We start from the raw sequence: 18,905 nt of genomic DNA on the forward strand, positions 1-18,905 counted from the left end.
ACCTTCTGGTTGAATCCCAGAAGGGACACAGATGGCTCAAACTTAATCCTGGTAGAAATTTGTCCCTTCTCCTCCTTCCCTTTAAGTACTTACAGGGAAGTTAAATGAATAGTTCACATCACTACTAAGAGCTCTAGCTTCTTGACAGCTCTTTCTGCTACCTCTTGGAGCTGTCTAAAACTGAGAAAGGAAATGAAGATAAAATCCATATACAGAAACTCATTGAATTTCCTGCATATGTGGCTGCATTAACAGCTCTATCAAATAGAGGCTAACTTTCTGGTTAAAAAAGGCCTCTAATATTTGGATGTACGGTCTGGAACTTCAGTCCTGTCTCTATACCAGGCTGAGGTTTTCAGAGCAGGCATGAGACTCTGCTTTAAGAGCTCCAGATCAAAAGGAAAGACCACAGCAACAAAACCAAAATACACTGACAAATCACAACACTGAGCAGCTAGGTAACATACACCATGGTGGGATGAAAGCAGCTATCTTCCCCTTGGAAACTGCAGCAGTGTCCATTTCCATCGAGGTTATAGTATTTCCTCCTATTAGCAGGATGGGCACAAGCAGTTGGTGCCCTGACACGTGAGAAATGGGAATGTGATTTGCAGTCAGGTATGGCAGGTTACAGTTGGGCTGCTCATGTGATTCAAGAATTACCATGGGTTCTTTCCTAAGGCTCCCAGCCTCAGAGAAGCCATGTGTGGGACAGGACCACTAGCTGTCTCCTGAAATCACTATCAACTTTTGCAGTGTAGGAGAGAAGCAGGATCTGTGTTAAGAGTGAAAACCAATGCTGTCTTTCTCTGGGCCACTCTACTGCTGGTTTAAGGAATGGAGGAAGGCATGTGGCCAAGTATTTTACAGTCACCCCCCTGAGTGACAAGCCAGGAGCACGCAAGGACAGGTGTAAACACAGAGTAAACAAGTGCATATAAATGGTGACACTGGAAAATGCTTACTTGGGCATCAGCATCTTGTTTTTCTCATAGAAGAGGCGAAGATCCTGTGGGCTGCTGGCCTGTAGAGAAGAAAGAAAACCAGTGCATGAAGCAGTTGACAGTGAAGGGAATGGATTAGCATTTCTGTTTCATAGTTACTCTGAAGAGCAGAGGCACTTTTCAATTGCTGAACCAGCACAGACAATGAGAACCTGCAGCTCGCTTTAGACTGAAAAGCCAGCACTGTACCAGAGTGAAAATACAGCATTTCAGCCTGCTGCCTTTATGTTCCTGAGCTGGTTCTGTCTGCTCTTAGCTTCCAAGGGCTGAGCTTCATTGTAGCAAGCTCTAAGGCTCAGGTCTGAGCTGCCCTAACAGCCTCACCCAGGAGGCTAAACAACTGCAGACGTGAGGAGTCCCAAATGATGAATGGCAGATCCCGCTGAGAACAGGGATTAATGCTGCAGGGCATTTAGAAAAGGGGCAGGGAGCCTACTGATGGGCAAGAGATGCGTGAAGAGAGCAGGAACATGGGGAAAACAGCAACTGAATTAGAATTTTCTATTTTAATTCCAGGAAGCTAGGAGATCTCAAGCCCCAGCTCCTATTTGTGCACTAATACACACAACTGCTGGGGATGTTGACAATGGGATTCCAAACTCTGAGAGATGGGATTATTTAAAAGAAAAAGCTAGGCATGACTAGACACTTACGGCTATGGTTAAAAATAAAATCACCAGTAGAGAAGCACAGACACATAAAACTCTAATGTAATTTCTCCATTTGTTTTTATGCAACGAATAACACAGGCCAGTAAATTAACCCTTGTGTCTCAAGCTTTTCTGCTTAGGCAAAGTCTCTTTATGAAAGGCAGAGCAGGCTGGCTGGCATGACACAGACATGAGGGCACATACAAACAGGGAAGGAAGATCAGAGAGATTAAACTGCAGTCAGTGTTGGTGCAGCAGAGTGTGTAGGAAAGTGTGAACAAGGAGGCAACAGGCAGCTTCTTCTGATGTTCAGGGCAGGCTTCAAAAACCCTCGAGCCTTCCACCTACTTCCATTTCTAAATTAGAAGCATTTAAGGTCAATTAAGATGCTTAAAATGGCAAATCAGACAAGCCGATCTGCAGATGGCCATCAAAATACCACTAACACAGCATGGCTGGAAAAGCAGCCACATAAGATGCTGTTTCAACATCACCTACTCCCTCTGGCTGAAGATGAAAATTCGGGATAACAGAGTTCAGTATAAAACTTAAACCAAAGGGAGAGTCCCAAACGCTGCTAATATTAGTAGACTCGTGCAGTACTGATCAGGACAGTATCCCCTGCATAGCCCTAGCAACCCAAACTTCACAGCTCTCCTACCAATTTGTACCACTAAGAGCTACTGGATTCCTAAAAGGAAATAAGAAAGATTTCCTGGTTCTCCTTTCTGCAATAACATACCCAACAGGAAGTGCAAAAACACGTTCTCTTCAAGCCATTAAAATGAATGTACTTAGCAAAGCACCTTCTTACATAGATACCAGACCGCACTGAGATTTCCAATCACTGCCACTCAATCTGATTTGGTTCAGTAAAACACCATTTTACACCTTTCCCATTGCAGATCTCGCCCTGTAATTAGATTCTTACTATTTGGCAAACCTGAATGAAGCAAGTGTAACCAAATGGCTTGGCCACAGCGCTCTGCGTGATGAAAAATATGCCTGACAGACAAAATGTACAAGGAACAGAACTCCACTGCAGGGAAGCCAAGTGCTTGCTCACATCAGAGATAGAAGCCTTGGCTGTTTGCTCTGTTCATTTCCTGTTGCAACAACTCAATTGTTTCACAAATACAATGAAGCTCTGATCTATTTCAAACACTGTTTTGTCGGAAATTTTCCTGGTAATAAAGACAAGAGAATATTAAAAGCAGCACACGTGCAAAGTCCAGTTCATTACAGAGGGTTTCTAAGCACTAGTTTGGATAGAAACAAAATCCTCTGTAAAAGTTATCCCCTCCTCTTAGTACAAATTAAAGAGATATCCCTGCAGGGATGTTGTTTCTCCACATCCTGCTGCCTCAGGACAATTTCCACTTGGTCTGCAAGGAACAGAGTGTCAGGCTCCAACCCACCCAGACCATGCTTCCTCACTAGGGCTGTTCCCAGGAGCCCACAGTTCCAGGTTGGTCTCTGATTTAGGTGGCTGTCTGCTAGGGAATAGAGTCAGTTCAGTGAGTGCCCAGCACAGACAACTGTGGATCACCATTCAGTTGGAAAGAACAACTGCATCTTCACATAACTTCATTATTAATCAACTGAGTCACACAGTTCTGCTCCTTGCAGCAGGCTCTCAGGCTCACAGTAACATGACCACTGCTCTCCTGACGTTAGCATCCATTTCATAAAGCACTGGTACCTTCAGCCACTTTGCTCATCTCCTCTTGCAACAAATTCTGCTTCTCTGACAATCATAAGAGGGGAAAAAAAAAGCAAACCAGCAATGCAGAAATGTCTGCAGCACACTAGAAATGCCATTTGAATTCCTTCTTCTAGGGAGCTAAGCACTTACTTTGAAATCTACCTTCCAGGCAGATACACCCTACCAAGAAAAACACCAGAAAAAGCACATCTTTGGTACCTAACAACGAGACCATTCAAGGTACACAGAGCCAGCTGCTACCTGCAGGACACCATCCGTCAGAAACAGGGATGCAGAACAGACAGCTCAGTTTTCCCTCAAAACAGGAGACACACCAGCAGGCTAATTCACACCCTTGTTCCCCCTCTCGTGTTACTGTGGAACAGCTGCATTAGTGTAACTGGTTCTGGTTTTGTCTGTCCTTTCTATATATAAAGACAATTGGACAAATTCAATCCTGCCACTCTGTTACTTAGTCCTGAGCGGCAGTGGAAATATGTTGAGCCAACAAAGGCATTCAGCATAAACCCTGCCAAATCCCATTCGGTGCTGGCTGCCTGCAAGTGAATTGCACACAAAAAGCACGCAGGGTGGTGTTTCCAAAAGCACTCAGCACTGGATTTGTTGCACTTGGGTGAAGACTGGATATAAAAGCCCAGCATTCAGTCAGAGGAAGGCCAGAGGCATTCACACCCCCCAGTGAACAGCACTGCCTAGTCAACACTTCATAGCAGGTCTATGGTATATGCTCTGGTCTTTCAATCCTTTCCTTTGGGATTCCTGGGGATTCAAAGGTACAGAGAGGATTCAGAAAAAAGAAGTAAGTAATGATGTTTCTGGCTCAGCAGGTCAAGGGAATAGCTTGAAAACCTGCTGCAAATACCTTGTTTGTGCAGTCTTAACAGTCAATACTTTAAGACGACTGCAACTAGGTGGCTGACACTGGGGGGAAACCTGAAAGCACAAAGAAACAAAACCCTAAACCTTCTTTAGCTGTCCACAGATGTTTTTCTCTCTACTCCCAACAGAGCAGGATCAGCCCCACAAACACTGATCTAAAAACTCACTGACTACACAAGTCAATCACTGCACCCACTCTTAGCAGAATAACCACTGCCAGGAATACCTGTCCTCATTGACACAGGATAGTCCAGAGGAACAGCTTTGAGGACAGAAGAGTGGCCTGGCTAACAAATACATCAGGAGTTCAAATTGTGGGTATAAAATCCTCCCTTCCCCAGTCTTCCTCAAGGCCATTTCACCACACAGTAGTTGTTGTAAGCGATACGTAATCCTAGTACTTATGCAGGCAGAATTAACCCAGAAATAAAGCAGTGGACTGGGTACACCAGGCTTAGAAATCAATTTTTCACCTAGCAGCCAGCTGGGATGAGAGCATACCCAGGCACATTAACCCTTTTCAGAGCTGCCAGACAAGGCAGCAAAACCTGCATTACTTCTCCCGTCACTTCCCTGCTCCCTGGCTCACTCTCCTACAGACAAAGCACACCATGTCCATAAAGCAGCCCCAAAGAAGATTCATACAAAGGTTCAGACAGCAGACAACTAGGTTTCATGGTCCTTAGCAGGATCTGATGTCCAAGTGGACCTGTGTCACTGCCAGAGACAGCTCTGACACAAAGTGCATGTGCTTGGTGGTGCATCTGCTTACCAAGAAATGTCTAGTTTTTAAAGGGGTCACACAACAGAAGCCACCAGGAACATCAGCATGATTCCTCACACACTCCCACCAGCAAAAAACCTCAACAAGATAAAAGACATTGAGGTCATTTACTTCTAATCGTATTTAAAATACCATCTGACAAGGACTAGATTGGGTTTGAAAGATGTTTTTAATTCTCTGCCTCCAGTTTTGCTTCTGGTTGTCACTTGTCTACACAGCATGCTGGTGGGCACTGGATCCCAATCTTTCCAGCTCAGGTAAGGACAAAAGAAACCCACCATGTTCTCAAGTACTTCTCAGTGCAGCAAGTGGTCAACAAGACTAGGAAATGCACTGTTCAAGTCCTCAGTGACTTGAAATGCAAGTTCAAGTCATGAGAAATGCAATTGCAGACCACTTATTAGGCAAGGCAAATTAACAATTCCACATTAATATAGTGCTCAGTAAATCTGTTTATAGGGATTATGAATCCCATTAATCTCATCCCTATGACAGTCTCACTGTTTTGTTTATGGCCATGTTTAATACAAAAAGCTTCTTGAGACAGCTTCACCAGCCATCTCACCAACTGTTCTCATCTGAGCATCAGCAGCTTCTCATCTTCATGCAATGAGGCAAGGAAGGGCCAGGAAGGGCTCTGGGAAGTTGCCTTGGGTGACCCACCTGCAGTTAATTTTAAGTTTGAGACAGCTAGAAATCCCATCTGCACACATCTCTGCCTTGATTTAACAGGCACTTTCTGGATTGACAGCTGCCTCAGCCTTTACATACATTGCACCTTTCCTCCATCTAGCCCAGTCCCCCCAGAGCCCTGTTTTATTTTTAGACAGCTCATTCCTCCTCACTGCAGAGATCACTGGAGTCCCTTTGGTTTGCATCCTTGTGAAGGTGCCCAACTGGCTCATGTAGCAAACAGCCAGAGCTCCCAAATGCAGTTTCACGCCACTGTGCTCCAGACTCCCATGGGAATCTCAGCGAAACAGAAGTGAGGGGCTGTCCTTGCCAGCCTGGGAGGATTTAGCCTGAAGAGGTTAATGTCAGAAATCCAGTTCCTGGCTGCCTCATACAACTGGGTCTGCTGGTGGTGCTATGTGGAATCGGCCTGTTACCTCCTCACCCATTCTTAGATGTGCTTCCCAAGAGCACTCATTCCTATTCATGGTCTCCCCATCATCTCCATCCACTACCCCTCTCTCCTCCTCAAAGCTCTGTAAACAATAGCTTCTCGCCTGCTCAGTGACCATCAGCAAATTCTTACAACATAGTCATGCCAACAAAGAAATAAAGCAGGTTAATCTTTAACTAGCTTTCCAAAATCTGCCCTAGACAGGCTTCTGTAGCTATGAGAAGGCAATTTGTGACACACATAGTCAAAACAAATAGATGTGCACAGCGAACCATCTGGGCTGAGCTCTTCTCTCTCCCTAATCAAACGAACCCACAGCTGCTGCTGCAGTAACAAATGGGGCCTGGCATTTGGCCTCAAAATACAAACCCCAGAAGAGGAAAGGGCAGAGGGAAACATAAAAATAGAGAAACAAATGACCCCATGCTCGGCCCAACAGATGTTGGATGTATACGGGGAAGAGAGAAGTCATCCAGTCAAGCAAGCGCAAAGCAATGATCAGGACCTCCTGGGTAGGGACTGAAATGCCCCTTCGTTGCCCACCACAAGGCAGGGTATTGTCATGCTTCAACCAGAGGGTGACAGCCAAACAGGTCTGCTCTCACCTCTGTGTGAGCCTGAGGACATACACATAGGCAGAGCTGATGGTTTTCTGACCATCTGCCCTTTCAAAACCTTGGCTGGAGAGCTGAATGAAGCTGACTAGTATTCCATGTTACTGCCTGTGAAGAGTCTCTTCTGTAAGGGCAAGTGTTTTCAGAATGTTTCTGTGACATGCTTCAACGAGCAATGATAAAAGCCAACTAATGGTTTCAAAGAAACCAGATGCCCTGTGGCTGTGTGTGAGCTACTAAGCAAAGAACACCTACAACACAGCCACTGCGTTAAACGATAACTAAATTCAAATGAGTACAGTATCAAGGTGCCTTTAGAGACTAAAAGGCAGCAAGTAACAAGCCAGAATGAGTGCAAGGCTCTCCTATGCATGTAGAGTCAAAGCTTGCTTTCTCCACCCCCACATTTTTGTCTTAATGCACAAATACTCATTTCCTTTCATCCTAACAGTCATTTTCTCCTCTCAAACAAAGATACCAGCTCTGACAAGAAGTGGATGCAGCCAGTAAGAAGGAGCCATTCACGAGTTGCAGTGTGTTTGTAGGGGTGTTTACAAAACCAGAAACATTCAAAGGAAATGAAGTCTTGCTCTAAATGCAGAGCAAGCTGATGGACAGAACATAAAGCACCAGAATGGAAGATTCTTACAGCAGCAGGGAAAAAATGACTCTGAAGGAGAAAAGTGTTCTTGGCTCAGACAAAACCAAAACATACCATTAATTTACTTCAGTATTTGCCCACTCTTTCCTGCAATGGATTTAGAATTCACTTTAGCCTGGTGATGCTACTGCATAAACACTCAAAGTCTTGTGTGAAATTCTAAAGGGCTGTGGAACTACAGCTCAGAAAGTCCTACACTTTCTAAAATGTGCCTTATTACAGGAGCACAGATTCACACTCCCCACACACGCACTTTTTGTTTGGTTGGTTTTGTTTGGAGATTTTGGGTTGAGGGTTTTTTTGTTAGAGAGCTGGGATAAAGAAATGCCAGTACATGAGGAAATAGGGCCACACTTTACGTTTGCCCCTAACTGATCTAAAAAGCTAAGAGTTGGCATCAGCTGATACATCAGCATGTAAATATGAGGTTTGGTCTTTTCCCATGGATTAGAGACAGAGTTCACACAAAGAAGCAAAAAAGTATCAGCAAATCAAGCATCTCTCTACTATGCTCTAAGACAGCAAGGAAAAACAACGCTGACAAGTACAGTACTTCAAAATAGTGGTTGCAATGGAGAGTTGGAGACCTTATTCAGCATAGAAAAAGAAAAGCAATACACAGTGTGGCATACTAATGATTGGGAACAAGAAAAACGCACTGAGGCCAGAGGAACTCCAGCTATGCATCATTAAAAATGAGAAGTAATCTTGAAGCAGCTTGCTGTCATAAGGCTGAGATGAATTCTGCATCATTTGAAAATGTAAAATCAGAGGTTTTTCACAACAGATATGCCCTAGCTCATCCAGAAGTTATGGCATAAATTACAGGGTGGAGCTTTACTGGACTGTTATATTTGGAGGGGTTTCGACTTGCTTAACATAAACATTTCAGACTGGAATAGTTTGCTGCGAGATGACAGGTAAGATCCTTCTGGTAAGATCTTACTTAACTGCTCTGTAAGTCAATTTAGCTACAATACATCAGTTACCACCAAACCAACCTGAATATGAACCTGCAGTTACAATCTTCCTTATTGTCCTTCCATGCCCAATAGAATTATAATTGTAAAGTATACATTGTATAGTTGTAAACAGAAACTGTCTCTAAGTGTGGGCCTGGAAACAAAACCAAAACTGCTTTAACTGATTCATAATAATTTTTTGAACAGATGACCCTTCCTAAGGACTTATAACCAGGAAATACATTTCACTGAGATACAGTCCAGAGAAGGAGACTCATTCTAGTAACACATCCAGCATTACAACATATAAAGCACCACATTGTCCAGGTGTTGGACAGCCAGACCTCCCTGATACTGGATCTATGGGAGTTAATCTTATAGGTGACAGAAGCCCTAGAAATAAAAAGATTAAAAGGAGATAGAGAAAGAAGTAAGAAAGAATCAGAAATACTAGATTTAAGCAACTCACCTGAAAAGGAGCCTTTCCTGTTAGACATTGATAAATGATGGTTCCTATACTCCAGAGGTCAGCTTTGGCATCATAGTGTTGTGACATAATGACTTCTGGTGCCTTTTGGGGGAGAAAACAGAAATGGGTTTTATAAAAGAGCATTTTTTTCCTTTCTCTTTTTTTATTAGCAAGAAAGAAACAGAAGCCACTGTTATGCTTTAAAACTGTTGAGCTAGATTCTACAGTAACCATGAAAGATTTGCTCCTGAAAAGACTGTAACACTACCTTAAAAGGGCCAATCCCCTATCTAGGTAGGAGAAGCAGAGACTTTCATTCTTGTAGATAAAAATTACCCTGTGCTGTTCAGCTCATTTGGGCAAAGTCAATTCTTTCCTTCTTCTCAGTGTATCACTTTCTGCTGAAGTCGCCTGTGCTCAGGAGGAGCCTCACTGAAACTGCACACACAGATCTTCTAAACCAAAGCAAGCAGTAGGTTTAGATGAAGAGCAGGAAAGGCTCACACTGAACAGGTAGGCTTCAGCCTCCATCCTGATCTGCATCACTTGTGTACTTTCCTGATTTAGCCCAAAATGGTAGCATATTAATTATGTTCCAGAGCTTCCTGCCAAGGTCACAGTTTGAGTTCAAAGATCTTCACACAGCTTGAGCCCTGCTGTGCCCCAGACTCCAGGCTCTCATCTCACACCATGCCCTTGCTTGCTCCCCCCCAGGCCTGTTCCAGAAGCTGGAGACAGTGCAAGTCCACCACAGCTAAGGAGGCAGCGTGCCTTATGAGCAGCAGCAGAGGGACAGAAGGACAGGCTTGCTAATCCCACATGGTTGTAACAACAGATTTCATTGCAGTGCTGCCAGCATGGAACAGGATCAATTTTCTAGCTCCGTTAGAAGTGAAGGACACATGCAATGGAAAAAAAAATGGCACCAAACAAGTTGTGGACAGGAGCTTGGTCTGTCCCTAAGGCAAGCAGGCATGACACCAAACAAAGCCAAGGAAGCAAGACAAGAACTACACAAGGAGGTTTCAAGTCTTACATATCAGGGCTCAGACAGAAAACTCATTCTGGTGTGGGTAAAACACATTTCTTCTTTAAAAGAGCAGCGATGGGCTGTAGCTAAAGCAGGGAATACAGGCCTGCCTTGTCAGCAGATGCTCACTAAAGACAGACTTCAATCACCCCCTAAATCCCAACTGAACCCTCCCTTCCCATTTTCTTTCAAATCCATCAGTAAACACAAAACAATAGGAAGCACCGAGATTCCCTGTAATGTCCAGAGTTGTTTAAAATGAATAAAAACATAAAATAGAAAAAGGCCATCACCAGCTTCCTCCACCCTTTCAAAAAATAAGCTGGGTGTTTTCACTGACTTTTACAAGACTCTGAAAGAAAAAGTGTCCCTAAAAATAGATGATTCAGGAAACACTCACAGAAGAAAAAAGTTACATCATCTTCACATATAGCAGAGTTCAAATAAACATCAGGCTTCCAAAAAAAGGGAGAGAGAGGAAGTCTGTGTTGCCTGAGTTCATACTGTGGAGCAGACTACCGAACACCCTATCCCTGTGCAGTGCAGCAGAGTCCAAGCCTAACTCTGCCCAAAGAGTACAGACAAAAAACCCCTTAAGAGTGGATTAGACCATGCTCAAAATCAGATGCCTCCTGCCCCAGGGCACTTGTAAAACTTTCAACCTAAAATGATCTACAATACCTCTTTTTACTTTGAGCTCAGACACACACATCCCACGGAACTATTACATAGCTTTGACATTTCTATTTCTGGTCTGGTTTTGTCATCTTTAATTTCACTGACTTGATGAGACCTCAAGATCTTGACTGCTGCCATGAGCACAAACAAGAGATCACCTCCTCACATCCTGGCCCAGAGTGGAAAGTACAAAGTGGGTAACAGGGATCAGTTTAGGGTTTTTAAACCCATCTGTTTCACAAGCTAGGAAGTCATCTTGGAAGCAGCTGGTCTGGTGAAAGAATTAGTGGGAGTGGGTGGGGTGTGTTAAGAAGTGGAAATGCACAAAAACATAAGCTGTGAATAGAAGCACACTTAGGAATAGGGTAGCCAGAATGGGAAAATCTCTGCCTCCAAAAGGTCCATAGATCTGAAGGGACTTTGCAAGACTGAAGAACTAAGAACAGTTGGAGATTTTACAAAGCTGCTGTCAGAAAGGGGCCCTTCTCCTGATGCTGTGACCTTAGCAAAAAATGACTGCAAAGCCCGAGGTAACAGGAGGTTTGTTGAACCACTCTGTCTCCAGAGAGCCTACTGAAGCAGTGACTTATTGAGATTCCTCACCAAGGAAGCAACATCTCAAATATAGCCAGATGTGTGAAATTATCACCCCAGCCCTCAATCTCTTCTGTTGTTGCTTTGCTCACAGAAGAGGAAATAAACTTCATTTCCCAATGCCTTCTCTGGAGAGGCCCTGGCTCCCTTTGGAAGACGCTGTTTCTGGGAGCAGACAGCAATCAATACTCTGTTTTGTTCAGTTCCATTTATCCACAGCTCACCTGAGAATTACATGACAACAGAGACACCTAGAACTTTATGAAGTCTCCCTGTGTAATAGCTGGTTTCAGACAAGTAAATAAAATTTCACCTTTGGGGAAATGAGGAGGGAAAAACAAAGTCTTGCTTCTGGGGAGCAAAGCAAGAACAATATAGAAAAACCTGTAGGCAAAACACACTTACCATGTACATTGGTGAACCACACAATGTTGCTGCCATCATATTATTCTGCAGGTATCGGGCAAACCCAAAGTCAGCTACAAAGAGAAACACAGGTAGGTCAGGATCAGACACCAGGTCTATAGAGCTTGCACCTTCTCCAGTTGATTCCCCCATCTTCCCTTTTGCTTCCCATGAATCTTCACAGCGAGTGCAAAGATTAAGAGCAATGTGAAAGCTCTCTTCCTGAGCAGTGACATCCTTGTGCTAATTATTAATGCACAGACATTAGTAAAGGTCAGTCCATGCCACAAAATAAGTATTAAAAAGAATAAACTCCCATCCATTTTACAGATATCAACAGTCATTTCATCCTGTACCCATTTGCCTGCACTCCAAAATAGCAGCTGCTGGAAGCTGGAAAAGCTCTCTTGGCTTCAAGTGAGACAGTGTCAGTTCATATTAGCTACCTCATCTGCTACTATCTCAACTTTTAATTTGGGAACTGAAAGCTCCCCTCCATTGAAAAGGATGCAATGTAACAGCCACCCAAGAGAAACCACTACTCACCACCACCCACATTTCTAGACAAGCCCAACTGAAAAGTCTTGCTCTGTTCCTTTAGCACTGAACTGTTTTCCTTCAGAAACTGTTTCAACAGTGCTAACCCTGGTATAAGGACAGAAAGCTGAGCCATAGTTCACCTGGCAGCTAGAAGAGCCAGGGACAAGGAACACCAAGATGAATTACCTCTGCAGGTTACTCAGCATCTGATCATATGATACTTAAAGGTTCTCTCAAGGTTACCAGATATTTCAAGCTAGGAGTCTGACACAGCTGTTTACACTGTCATGTGTCACTAGTGAATTGGTACAACTAGCTACTCCCTGGACCATGTTCTTCTCAGGGAAGCAGGAGGGAGGAATTGCAGGGTACATCACACCCAAGAGCAGCCATGCCCACAGCCCTCCTGCCTGCATCTGCATCTCCCAGTTGCTTCCACATTTCAGATAACACTGCACAAGCAAGAAAGGGGGGGACCCCAAACAAACAAAAAACCCCAAACTAAACTAACAAAAGAGAAAGCATCAACCCAAACACAGTGCTTCATCCAAATAGGCAGCAACATTTCAATCTTTTCCACTGGACCTCATTTCTCAGCTGAATGAAAGCGGTTACTCTTTCTCCACAGCACAAGGTTCAGATGAGGGACAGTTTTACCTAACTGGTGGCAGCTTCGGCTTGTGAACCGTAACATAATCAAAAGGCCACATGTTGAGGGTGGCATCATCCAGCACTCGTTTCTGAAGGACACAGAAACACGTGCTCTGGATTTCTGGAGCATTTGTCCATCTGTGCCACTTGCCTAGTGTGCAAAAAAGTGAATTACCTCAAGATGCAGCCAAGAAGCCTGCCTCTAACTGGGACTGTGGCAACACCTGCTTTTAGGTGTGCCTGACTCCCATTGTGTTCTCCAAGGCAAGCAGCAGGAGACCTGCTAGTTTCAGGCCTTAAGACACCAACATTTACCTCAATACTATTAAAAGCTGAAGACAAAAGTCACAATGCCTCCTCATTTATTGGTAAGCCTGGGGATTACAAGCCAATTAGAGCAGGCTGGTATTTGTTTTTACCAAGGGAGGCACTGTTCAGCTAAAGTGGAGCAAGGCCTGCCCAATTCTTTTCTGTTAGCCTGTGTCCTGCCAGAGCAGAAAGCTCTTGCTCTTACTGCTTGGAACAAACTAAAGCATCTAGCAGAAAAACTAAGCAAGGAAGATGAAAAACATTAGGGCATTTTAAGAAGTGCAGCAATTCTTCCCTTCTCCTAGACAATTCCCCAAAGAAAGACTGAGGCTTGCCACTTATCCATCACCAACCCCTCCTAGGAGCGCTTAGGGTGATGTTTGTAACAGGGTCTTACCGATCTTTATGCGAATGTTGTTGGGATTTGATTTTCTGCCTCCAGCGTAGGAAAGGAGGATATTCTGTGGTTTCAGGTCCCGATGGATGATGCCTTTGCTGTGCAGCATCTTCATGGCACCTGCTATCTGCTGGAGGAAGAGCCTGATGGTGTCTTCACTAAGTGTCCGCATAGCTAGGAAGGAGTTAAAAAACAACCACAGATGAGGACACTTCAGTGCCGGTTCTCCAAAGAGCCCAGAGGGCAGTTTCTCCACAGCAATTACCCATAATTTGTCATTTTGATTTCCACGTACGGTGTTTTTTTTCTCCACATAGTTTCTGAATCCCTACAGGCAACAAGGGAGAGCCTTTGCATTCCCAGCTTAGTCTGTGGTCAGGGCTGTTTCAGCCCCAAGTCCCTCATGGTGAACTCAGGCCAGCGGCAGATGCTTTTGGATAGAGGTGATAACCCAGATTCAGCGACATTTGGTGAGGGTTAGGCTTCCCTCCACAAGAGCTGCTAGCCAGATCAAGGCATGCACTCCTGGGGCCCAAGTTGTTGAAGGATCACTACCTTTGAGCTATGGTCGATAGCAGTTGGATACCTAAGGTCAGAGCTTTATCACAAAGACTCCATCTAAAGGTGGAGCTAAGACGAAGCGAGAGGGAGTTAGGATTAAAGTTTATGCCTGCAAGAATCATTAAGGCTCATGCTGGGCCTGGAAAGGGATGGTAGGTTAAATGCAGCCAATCAGTCAGGACATATGACCAGTAGGATCTGTAACTGTAGGGTATGAGTTCAAGTCTGGGCCTAACCCTTGAGTATCATCACCTGCTAGACCAAACCATACTCCTAATACCAAACCCAGTTTTAGCGTGAATCAGTCCAATACCTAACAACATACCCCTACCAAATGGCCCCTGCAAACTGGCATCTGACACACTCCATCTGGCATCCATAGATGCAGCAAGAACATCTCAGAATGCTTTCATAAGCAAATTAAAATACAGAATTTAAACCACCAGTGAATATGGAAGCTCTGAACTGCCCTCTCCTGAGATAGGGGCTTCTCAAGAATTGTGGTGTGAAAACAAACACTGAAGGGATTAAAATAACGTTTAACTGGCTCTTCTAATCAGAGCAATGCAACATTAGCTCTCGTTATTTTAAGAGCTATAGGTATGGAACTCCTGCCAAAGCTGGGAGCAGCCTGTTGAACCAACTCCAGGATCAACAGCACTACCAGCCAGGCTCCTTCTCAGCCACTGAGCAAGTCAGGCTAAAAGCAAGCACCATTCCTCTCGAATAAAATGATTTCTTCTGTAAAAGGTCCCTGTAAATTACTTGGTACTTCATTAGTGTTTTTCCAGCTGTTCTCTAGTAAGACATTAAAAGAAGCTGGCAGGAGCTTCAAAATGCTGCTCTACCTAGTCAGCTAGGAGGGAGGAATCCTTATGAAAACACAGATGAGGCTGCACATAGCTTTAACACAACACAGGAAATTAAAACTCTAACTTTGAAAATAGGTGCATGGGAAACAACAAGGGACACGGGTAAGTTCAACAGCACTTGGAACAGAAAATAAACTCCCACCGCTCCCAAACCTCACTGTTCTAGAAGGAAGCACAGGCAGAGAGCTAAAATGTCACCGCAGCTATCAGTTGGTCCTGGACCCATACACGTGAGACCAGTGCACATGCATATAGTGTTTCTTTCCCCTTACTGCGCCTTCTTTCTCATGAACTGGCTCTCAGCTGGAATTCAAGAGACTCCTCTGCAAGAAGGGGAGATTCTGTGAAGGGATTTTGGGGACATTAAGAGGCAGCTCAGATGCAAGTCTTCCAAACCCACTTTCATATTCCAAAGAAAAGCACTGCCTTATCTTTAACAAGGCTTTCCCTGACCTCCTGCTGAGATGTACCACTGTACTCAGTCCTGTACCATTTTCTGCCTATTAAAGGTCCAGCGTATTAGTTGTGCTCCATCTTCTCTTCAATAAAAGGTCCACACAGCACTTCTGCTATTCCTATTCAAGGAAATCTATTTAGAAATGGTTAAAACACGATCTTTAAACAGAACAGCAAGAATTCAAAAGTTTTTTTGCCAGTTCAGCTGAGGCCCAGGAAAGGCCAGGCTGTCCTATCCCCTAAACACGAAGCAAGACTTGAAACCTGCCAGATCTTAAGCTGGCAGGCAATTACAAACCCCTGGCTAAATACACTCTGCCTCTAGCAGAGAAGCCATGCTGTTGAGAGCCTTGTTCTGACCTGCAGTCCCAACAGCGTGCCACATCCTTAAGGCGTTACCCTCTCCTTTATATAATTTGGTGGCTATAAGGCTAACACAGCACTAGCCACCACCCCTCAGCAAGCCAGCTGCGCCTCCCTAATGTGATTGTACCTCTTCATACTGAAAACAACAACATTCCTACCAAGATCAGAAAAATCCATTTACCCAAAGAAAACAGGGCCTCCAAGCTACTGATTTCTACAAAAATTAAGCTTTTCCACTTCTCAGAAGTCTATACAAAGCTCTCAGCCCTGCAAAAGTACTGTCTTCCTTACAGGAGCAGGATCTAAGCTGGCGTATTGAGCCTGAGGACAGATTCCCCCCGCTACAACTCCTGTGGCATAGTGGAAAGCCTGTGTTGAAGCACAGCAAAATCAGACACGAGGTCTGTTGGGTGCTCTGGCAGCACTAAATCTCACAAATCCAAGCAGTGTAGCCAGGCAGGACTGTGAAATTGAGATGCTGCCTTCAGTAACAGAGAAGAGACAGTTGGCTACTTGGAGAGCACAGGGGCATACCCTTTACCTCCCTCCATTAACAAACAGGCCGTAATAGAAAAACAAAAGTCCTTATCTCTTATACTCAGCCCATCAGTCTACCGCATGCCAGCGGCAATCCCCAGCTGAAGGACAGAGACATAAATATAACTGACATTTTTAGTAACTTTAGGATATTGCTCTGCAAAAGATCTCCTAGAGCAGCTACCATCAGCAGAGGGAGGAAGAAGATACACAAGACCCATTCAATTTAGGTGGCATCAAATAAAAAGAATGATTAAAACAAGTGTGGAGAACAAAACTCTCTTCCCTTGATACATCCCAAATAGGGAATTTGTTCTTCTATCTCTGTAAAAAGAGGATGTTCTCATCTTCACCAGAAAACTGGCAAAACACTAACCCACACTGAAGTCTGTGCATCCCTGAGGATGTCTGTGGTGAGCAATACATTCTTGCAGAGAATGCTGTTTCACAAGCCTTACTCTGCTATTACTGAGAGCGATAATACCCCTGTTTATTTTCCTGGGCTCCACTTTAGTGAGGAGGCACTCAGCTTACTGCCTGGGGAACAGCAGCAACACAGGGCAGTAGATCAGAGCAAATATTTACTGCGCGTCAGTGTGGGGCCCGCGTGCCTCGTAGCTCTTGAAGCATAGAAAAAGAACAAAACCACCTAAAAAGTCAGCCTGTGCAAAGATGTTCAACCTACTAAGAAACTGCCAGCTAGACTAGTAACAGCCCTTGCCAGCTGATCCAAGGGTAGATGCACTGGAGTACAGCCACTGATGTTACATGACAACACTGTTTTGGAAAAGCTATTTAGGAAAAAGAACTTCTCCTCCTACCCACAAGCATCTCTAACATGGGACCAATCCCACTCACACTGAAGTCTGAGACATCAAGCTGGTTTATTTGGGGCCCATCTTGTAACTACCCCAGCTCCATCCATGCAGAGCGTGGCCAGTGACATTCCTGTGAAGTCAGCTGTACAAGTCAGAAGACTTACTGCAGATAGGTCTAGTCTTATCACAGACATTTCTTAACTACCCAGGTGTAGAGGGTAAAAAGTTACACACCAGTGCCTCACACCTCTTGTTTGCAAGAGTCCCCACACCACTTGGGATGAATGGAACGATAACAGCTCTTTGCCCCTGCTGTGGACAAACCAAGAAATGCCCTATTCTGTTATGAAGTTTCCTTCAGAGATGTGCCCTCCAAGAAGCAGCTTTAGGAAAGGTCATGAACACAGTTATGAGCTATCCATTAACAGCCTGTGTCAATGCCAGCGCACAGAATTTTAAGAAGATATTTTAGATCAGCCTTCTCTGACCTCCTGACAACCTGAGGCTGCAGAATCCCAGTTATTCCCATACGGAGGACAGCCACTTCTCTAATGCTTCCCACAGCTCTACCACACACTGCAGCATCTGCCCCTCTCAGCTCAAAACATACCCTACGGTGGGCTTTAAATGAAAGCAACTTCCACAGAGATCCATCAGAAGGGAAATCACATTGTACCAACAAACAAGATAGAAGAGTTTTGTGCTTAGCAGAACACACACAACCTTGGGTTGTATCAAAGAGATCGAGGCTGACCAACAGCATTACCCAGCCAAAACACATATTGCATTGAAACGTGCATATATGCACGTCCTCCAGTTATGAAGACAAGGAGAAATAGAGTGCCTCTGGATTCTACACAGAATTACCATATTGCCTAATGCTTGTAATTAGAGGGCAGAATGGATTGGGAAGCTTACAAGCATCTCATTCAATGAGAAGCAGGAGATTTGCATGCTCAGCTTGCTTAAGTGTTACAGGAACTACCAGCAAAAATGTCTGAGGAGTCAGTGGGAAAGTAGATGTTGTCATTAAATACCATCACAATTATTAAAATAACAGAAGCAGCACAATAACTGCTCAATAGGGATGAGCCTCCTGTGTACCAGTGAAATAACCTGCAGGAAATCTGAACTTTCCAAGGAAAAAAATAATCATTATTGTCAAAAGCACCCCAAGAAGGTGGGAGAAGAGATGCCCCAAAGGACCATGAGGTGGAATGGAGAATGCAATCTCATGGCAAAAGCTGACACTTCTGTCCAGGCTCTGGGATCTAGAAGATCAGTACTGCAGTGATACGAGGAACTCAGTTCCTTGCTGTAGTCCCTGACTCACTACTCCCTTTGGCAATCTGTGCTTGCTGAGTTTTCTTTACTGGCACACAGGTGTTAAGAGTTAAAATAAAAGGAGGCACCAATTTCCCAGTCACAACAGCTGCCCTTTACAGTTGTCAAGGTGAAGTATTTTATTGGTAAAAACAGAGCTAACGGTAACTTTCTCAGATGAGCTCAGGCAAAGCAGGATCAAACCTTACCCCAGGCAACACTGGAACCAACCAAACTGGGGTAAACCTGAGTATTATTTGGAAAATACAATTCATCACCACTTTCTCAAACTACCCACCAATTGCCTGAAGTAGCCTCATTTGATAAACAAGGAAGTGAGCTGTATTAATAGCCTAGTGAATTGCACATATGCTTCACTTATTTTTCTCTTGGTGGAGTAGTGAGGGGCAGTGGAAGGGAGAATGTGACAATGCATACATAGAAGCAGTAAGATGCACAGGAAGATTTTCTATAAACCCGTATTTCTATAAAT

At 44.2% G+C, this 18,905-nt stretch overlaps 1 protein-coding gene across 8 annotated transcripts in view; it reads right to left on the reverse strand.

Moving 5' to 3' along the window:
• Nucleotides 1-18,905, reverse strand: part of ULK1 (unc-51 like autophagy activating kinase 1) — an 80,584-nt gene that overhangs the window by 42,903 nt on the left and 18,776 nt on the right. For 4 of the 8 annotated variants that reach the window (XM_062631568.1, XM_062631569.1, XM_062631567.1 and 1 more), the window contains 4 exons: nt 13,480-13,653; nt 11,583-11,656; nt 8,876-8,977; nt 966-1,024 (listed from right to left, as the gene is read on the reverse strand). In XM_062631568.1, the coding sequence (XP_062487552.1) occupies nt 966-1,024; nt 8,876-8,977; nt 11,583-11,656; nt 13,480-13,653 (409 nt within the window). Of the gene's footprint in view, nt 1-965; nt 1,025-8,875; nt 8,978-9,211; nt 9,308-11,401; nt 11,545-11,582; nt 11,657-13,479; nt 13,654-18,905 lie in introns of those variants that run through there. The other 4 variants (XM_062631570.1, XM_062631572.1, XM_062631574.1 and 1 more) reach the window with 3 other exon arrangements.

This window comes from Pezoporus occidentalis, unplaced genomic scaffold (assembly GCF_034315485.1).
Source record: "Pezoporus occidentalis ecotype Australia unplaced genomic scaffold, CSIRO_AGI_Poc_V1 ctg37, whole genome shotgun sequence".
Taxonomy (NCBI): Eukaryota; Metazoa; Chordata; class Aves; order Psittaciformes; family Psittacidae; genus Pezoporus; species Pezoporus occidentalis.